The sequence below is a fragment of the Labeo rohita genome, chromosome 13 (assembly GCF_022985175.1).
Source record: "Labeo rohita strain BAU-BD-2019 chromosome 13, IGBB_LRoh.1.0, whole genome shotgun sequence".
Classification (NCBI taxonomy): Eukaryota; Metazoa; Chordata; class Actinopteri; order Cypriniformes; family Cyprinidae; genus Labeo; species Labeo rohita.
In genome coordinates, this window is record NC_066881.1 from 31,719,301 (window position 1) to 31,725,803 (window position 6,503).

Sequence of the window (6,503 nt, forward strand, 5' to 3'; positions counted from 1 at the left end):
GGGAACACAGCCCCCCAAAATGCATCCCTTTGAGAAATATTTCCCGTTTAAAAACTAAAACAAGCACAGTTTCATCTATTATGGTGCATGACGTTACAGAAATGTTGATTCCAAATCCCCCAAAATGCATGTTTTGACCAATGTTAGGTTGTTAGCAACCTTATCATGCCAACTTTCCAATGAAAATTCAACCCCATAAGGCATTCCAGCAAGCTCAATAAAAATAATTTTTATGGTGGTGGAAAAAGTAAGAAAAATGGTGACATTGGCAAACACTGGCCCGAATGCATGCATGTTTTGGCCAGTGTTTTGTGCTGCCTTTTAAGTGTGTTCCAAATCCGTCATTTATGAGAATCCATTTCTATTAGGACGGTGCCTTATGTAGGCAGGTTTTGAATCACAGGTGTCTTTAATCGTTTTTCTAATCTCTCTTCCCAGATCGTTGTAACCCAGACCCAGTGTGTAGTGTAATTTTGCCGCCTCCACCCCTGCTGATGGATTTGGACCTGTCTGTGCTGCTGGATAGCTCTGATAAACTGAAGACTCAACAGTATGTAAGCGCAAAGGAGCTTCTGCTGTCTCTGTTGGACCACATTGATGTCAGCAACGAGCCGAGCCGAGCGGATGGTAAAACCAGAGTGTCCGTCTACCAGCAGAGCTCCATTTACGGCAACTCTTACATGAACGAGGAGTTCAGCTTCACTAAATTTAAAGATCGCAATATCATGAAGAGGCATATCACTAATACAGTAAAGCAAGTAGGCGGGATATCCAATCCTGAGTTTGCTTTGGAGAGGCTAATTACTGATGTTATCCTTAAAGCAGAAAGACCACGAAGCAAACGAATGGTCATGGCTGTTTTTTGTGAAGACTCTAAGTACAACAAAGCTCAGCTTGAATATTTGTCTAGACTGTGTCGGTGTCAGAATGTCGTTATGTTTATCCTCATGGCGGGACAGAGATTTGACTGGACACAGATGGAGGAGCTCATCAACTCTCGTCTGGAGCAGCACCTGGTATTCTTGGATGACAGAGATTATGGCGTACGCTACACTTACGCCTTTCTGAATATGCTCCGCAGTAAGATCCACATCATTTATATTTATATACTTTTATTACACCATCTGAAAGCTAAATGAATAAGCTTTCCATTGATGTATGCTTTGTTATGATAGGACAATATTTGTCCAAGACATTGAACAACTATTTGAAAATCTGGAATGAGAGGGTGCAAGAAAATCCAAATATCTCTCAAATATTGACAAAAAATGGCCTTTAGAGTTGTCCAAAAATTAAGTTTTTATATATATTAAAGGTAAGAAATTCCCAAAATATCTTCATGGAACATGATCTTCACTTAATATCCTTAATGATTTTTGGCATAAAAGAAAAATCATAGCAATTTGTTGCAGTATTATTTAACCAGCAATCTTATTATTTTATTACAGTTTATATATTTTTAGTTTCTAATTTATTTTAAAGTTTTAGTCATTTTGTTGTTTTTTATGTGAACAATAGCCCGAAAATGCTCTATATTATCTGCTTTCCTCTTTCTCTGAAAATTAACAGATGCAAATATACTCTTTTGTCATTTGCAAGTAGTATATAACCAAAAAAGATTATTATTTATTAAATTATTTAACATTTTTACATTTTACATTTAGTAAAATGTTGAATTATTTATTTTCACACTTTGTTTTCTATTTAATTGTAGTAAGGTTTTAGTATTTTTGTTTTTTTTTGTAGTTTCATTTTTTTTTATCTTGTGCTTTTGTCACTGCTGTGTGCATACTGAGTTATGCATATTATTTTTTATTTCATTTTAATTATAATAATTTTGCTCTGATTTTTTGTCATTGTCCATTTTTTAAAATAAATCTAATAATACATTTTTAATTAAATTTTCTTTTTTAGTAAATTTTCTTGTTTGTTTTATTTTCAAAAGTTTTTTAATAAGTCCGCTTTTCAGTTTTTGTTTTAGCTATTTTAGTATTTCAAACTAACAAAAAAAGTGAAATGTTACTTTGGAAACTAGCTTAAGTGTATTTTTGATGTTTTATTTCACTTACAATTTAAGTAATACAAGATGTTTTTATGGTTTTATTTTTAATTTCAGTTAACAATACTAACTGTGGTGTATATCTGGTGTTGTTTTGCAGGAGGAATCTTACCCCGGTTATCACTACAACCTCGTGACTGTGTTGGTTTTGTGCCGAGGCCCAGTGGACCTGGACCACAACCCCCAGACATGTAATGTGATTTACCAACCACAGTCGTAAGACATAAAATCACAAAAATTAGCGCATGAACTGTGTATTTTTAAAACCATTTGGCTGTAGCAGCAGAAGCATTTTCTGAGCATGGTTTTGTGTGGTGTACACAGTAAGTTAAACTCTGGACTCAAAAATTGGTCAAGAATTAATTCTTGCCTATGCAATAAACATTCCCTACACTAGGCTTCATTAGCCATATTTTATTTTTATTCGCACATTCAAACAGATGCTGAAATATTGAACACTAATCAGCAGTGCTTTTTAATGAAACAAATCCTTATAATTGTTTCAGAGATATTCTTCCCACTGAAGTCCCCACTGAAGTCCCCACTGAAGAGCCCACTGAAGAGCCCACTGAAGAGCCCACTGAAGAGCCCACCACAACGGAGTACCCTCCGTATGAGTATAGTGTGATGACAAAGAACCATTCATGGAACTTGATGATACTGAACGATTTACAGAAGAGCACGAAGAGGTCCAAACCAAGCCCTCGAAGACTGAACATGGTAAATCAAGATCTTACTGGCCAATTTAACCCTTGATTTAGCTGCTCTGTTTTTTCTTTTTTGAAGTTGCACATATCTGTGGTGCAGTACTGTATCCTCACTCACATTAAAAATGCACAAGCTGTTTTTATGCTGCTTCAGTATTCAGTGGCGCAAGGAAATACTGGAATGTACTGTTTGTTTCCAACAGCACGATGCTTCCTTGAGAAAGATGTTGGCCGTGTGTGTGGATCGTATCTGTCCAGATGGTACTACAGCCAGGAGACTAAGAAATGCATGCACTTCTGGTATGGCGGTTGTGATGGAAATGAAAACCGATTCCTGACAGAAGACGAGTGCGCGATGGAATGCGTGTCTACAGGTCAATTTGACAAACTTTCTTATTGATATTTAGGCTGTTTGTAATCCGTTTGTTTATTGATGTAAATTATAATTATTTAATTTCTTATTTAACTCTTGTGTATTGTTGAAGATCCTTTACCTAACTTGCCATTCTCAGGCTATAATCAGGGTTCCTATGGGGTTTGGGCAAGTATGGAATAGTATGGAATTTGATTTGATTAAGTATTTTCCAGATCTAGAAAAGAATGGAAAAAAAGAAAGCAGAGTGGAAAATGATTTGTATTTCCAGACCTTTGCCCCTATTTCGTTTTTTATAATAGAAAAGTAAGAGTGTAATGAAAATAAATTTATCGTACGTGAAGCAAGGTTTCATGGCAGCTGTTTAGTAATTCTTTAGTGATTGTTAAATTCAAGATGCACTTTTTCATTATGCAAAATTCAGGTTAAAAGGATTATATAAGGATTTTGGGATTCTTAGCACTGTATTACATAGCCTCAGGGACCTTTGTAAAAATAAAAAAATATACAGACTTTTATGTGCACACATTAAAACCATTAAACTTAGCATATAGGACCATGCATACTGATCTATCTTTTGTGCCATCAGGTGATTTCGCAGTGTAGTTTCTTCACCACCACAGACTATGCAAAGACACCTAAGGCCTTGAAATATGGCATACTGCCCTAATGAAAGCCAAATTTTAAACACTCTATTACACTTTATAGACCCTTGAACTTGGAAAATGTTATGCCATCAACCCATTTCATGACATGGTTTCTCCACTGCCACAGAGGATGTGTTACATAGGACTTTAGGCCTTGATATTAGATTTACTAACATAAGAAAAGCCAGATTTTGAGCAAGCAGATCTCTGTTAATTCATGTGCATTCATGCTCTCGTTTTATCATAGTAAGATGGCAGTGATGCACAAAGGAAATAGGTTATATACAACTAGAAACTGTAATGCGTAAGCATGCAAAAAAAAATTCCCATGTGTTTGTGAATAGTTTCTTGAGGGTACAAAAAAAGCTTCCTGTGTGCATGTAAAAGTCTGTATTTATTTATTTTTTTGTTATTTTAGGGGCTCTGTATGTTGTCACTCAATAAATCAATAAAATAGACTTTTATAAAAATATTATAAAAATACATATTAAAAATCTTCAATATAAAAATTAAATAATTTTGCAGATGACTCTGCTATATACCAACCATTAATGTTAAATATGGTCTGAAAAATATATATATATGTTCTATTCTCTTTTTTTATTTTTTTTTTTTTTGAATTTAAAAGAGAAGACATTGTTTGACAATATCTCTGATTGAAGTCCTTGAAAGTCCTTAAAGTTCTGGAATTGCATTTTACAGTATCTATACAATCTTGAATTTCAGTCATTTTGTCAACTTGTTTTCTTTCTATTAACACAGGATTTGTCATTTGCGCCTCAGTTTTAAAGTGAAAAAAAAAGTATTATTTGTGGATAATAGATACATAATAGATGCATAAGCTCAGATCAATGAGGCCTATGACCAGTCTGTTTTAAAAAGAAATAAAAAACGTGTTAAATAAAAGAAAACAAGCTGATAGAAAGCTTGAATTCAATATTAGGTTATAAAATAGCATAGTGAAAGATTTACAAACAATATTTAGTAGTGTTTTTTAATTTTTGTTATTTTTTTTTTTTTGACTGGGAACCTTACAAGTGTAACAAGTTGGGGAAAAATCATTACAAAAAAATTAGAAATTATTCCTGTTTTTAAAGGGGAATTTGTTATACCATATATGTGCAATGTCAATACGTGTCAGTGCAGTGATGACATCAAGTAGCATTTTCAGGAAAAAGAAAATTACCACTGGCCCAAAAATGCCTGGATAATAAATTATTATTTTAATATATTAATATTTAATGCATTAATATATTTAAAGTTTTAATGTATGAATTCCTCTTTTAAATATAGGAATTTAAATAATTATAATAATTGAATTAAATAATTTTCAAACTTCCTCCACAGAATTTGAAAACCTTCCAAAAGATGATTCCAGTATCAAGGGTAAAGACACATTTAAACACATTTACTGTATTTGCCATAGACTGCTATTATTTTTATATAAAGCTAATTACAATTCTTATAACCTAACCAAAACCATAAAATATTTTACATTTCCAGAATTTAAGTAAATAAATTGCATTTTTTTTATTTTTACAAATAAAAAACCTCTCAGCCTGTTCATCACTGTGTTTAACTTAAAACTGTATTTCTTTATTTCTTTTTTTGCTCATAGACATTTGCGAACTCAATCTCGATGCGGGGCTTTGCTCAAACTTTACAGTGAAATGGTATTTCAACACCCGTAGTGGCCAATGCATCCTTTTCTGGTACGGAGGCTGTGAAGGAAACGGCAACAGGTTCAACACTCAGGAGGACTGTGAGCTTCGCTGTCTTAGAGCCAAAAAAGTATCTCCAAACATCTAAACTAAAATCAAATGAATTTACATAAAAATCAGAATACACTTATTGTACTTTCGGCAGCTTCTGGATTCATGATCATATTCTTATCACGGTTGTCAAATGGCAGCCTTAGCTGCATTTTAGCAATTTTAGCTAAATGTGTTTGTATATTTAGCTAAATATAAATATATATTTAGCTAAATTTGAGTGTAGCCAATACTTGATTAAAAGAGCAGAATTTGTTTAATGGTGAAGTTAATAATAATGAGTCATTAGAAACACAAGAAAGAACTGCAAAATAATGATTCAGTTTCAGTAATTTCAACCATTGTTTGATGAGTAGATCTGCCCTAAACTCAATCCGTTGACTAAGACAATGTTGTTGCACAGCTTAAACGCACAGATTGCAATTTCTTTTTGGTGCTATTTAGCAATGCAGAATAAACATTCTTTACCTTGAACTTAAAATGTCATTTTAAGTTTTTGTTTTAATCACCCTTATAAAACCTCAATTTCATAAAAATCCTTGAATTTTTCATGCATATTGTCATTAAGATGACTTTTCAGAGGAATAAAAACACTATGAAAACAAGTACTTGTTGTATACATTTCTATTTTTTTTTAAGGGTTTCTGGAAAGCCCCTGGATATAAAACCAAAAAACAGTCAAAAACATTAGGATTTTTAGGGATATCAACCTTTTTTAAATCACTAAACATTTAAAACACTAAAATATATTATTATTATATTGTAGGTTAGATATAAAACAGTAACAGTACATTTTCATACCAAAATTATTATTATATTCTGATCTGCTGTTGCATGTATCTTTTAGGGTTTAGATGCATGCCAGAAGAGGGCGCTGTCTCATGTTTTACATGTTCTGAAAATGTACTCAACCTCAGGTGATCCAAGATTAATTAGAGTTTATTT

At 32.9% G+C, this 6,503-nt stretch overlaps 1 protein-coding gene across 1 annotated transcript in view; it reads left to right on the forward strand.

The window, feature by feature from the left end:
* LOC127175221 (collagen alpha-6(VI) chain) overlaps nt 1-6,163 on the forward strand; it is a 48,850-nt gene extending 42,687 nt beyond the window's left edge. Inside the window, 6 exon segments of the mRNA XM_051126160.1 lie at nt 439-1,080; nt 2,160-2,250; nt 2,566-2,779; nt 2,921-3,140; nt 5,134-5,172; nt 5,405-6,163. Of these exon segments, the coding sequence (XP_050982117.1) occupies nt 439-1,080; nt 2,160-2,250; nt 2,566-2,779; nt 2,921-3,140; nt 5,134-5,172; nt 5,405-5,595 (1,397 nt within the window). The 3' untranslated portion in view covers nt 5,596-6,163.
* Nucleotides 6,164-6,503: the final 340 nt, after the last annotated feature.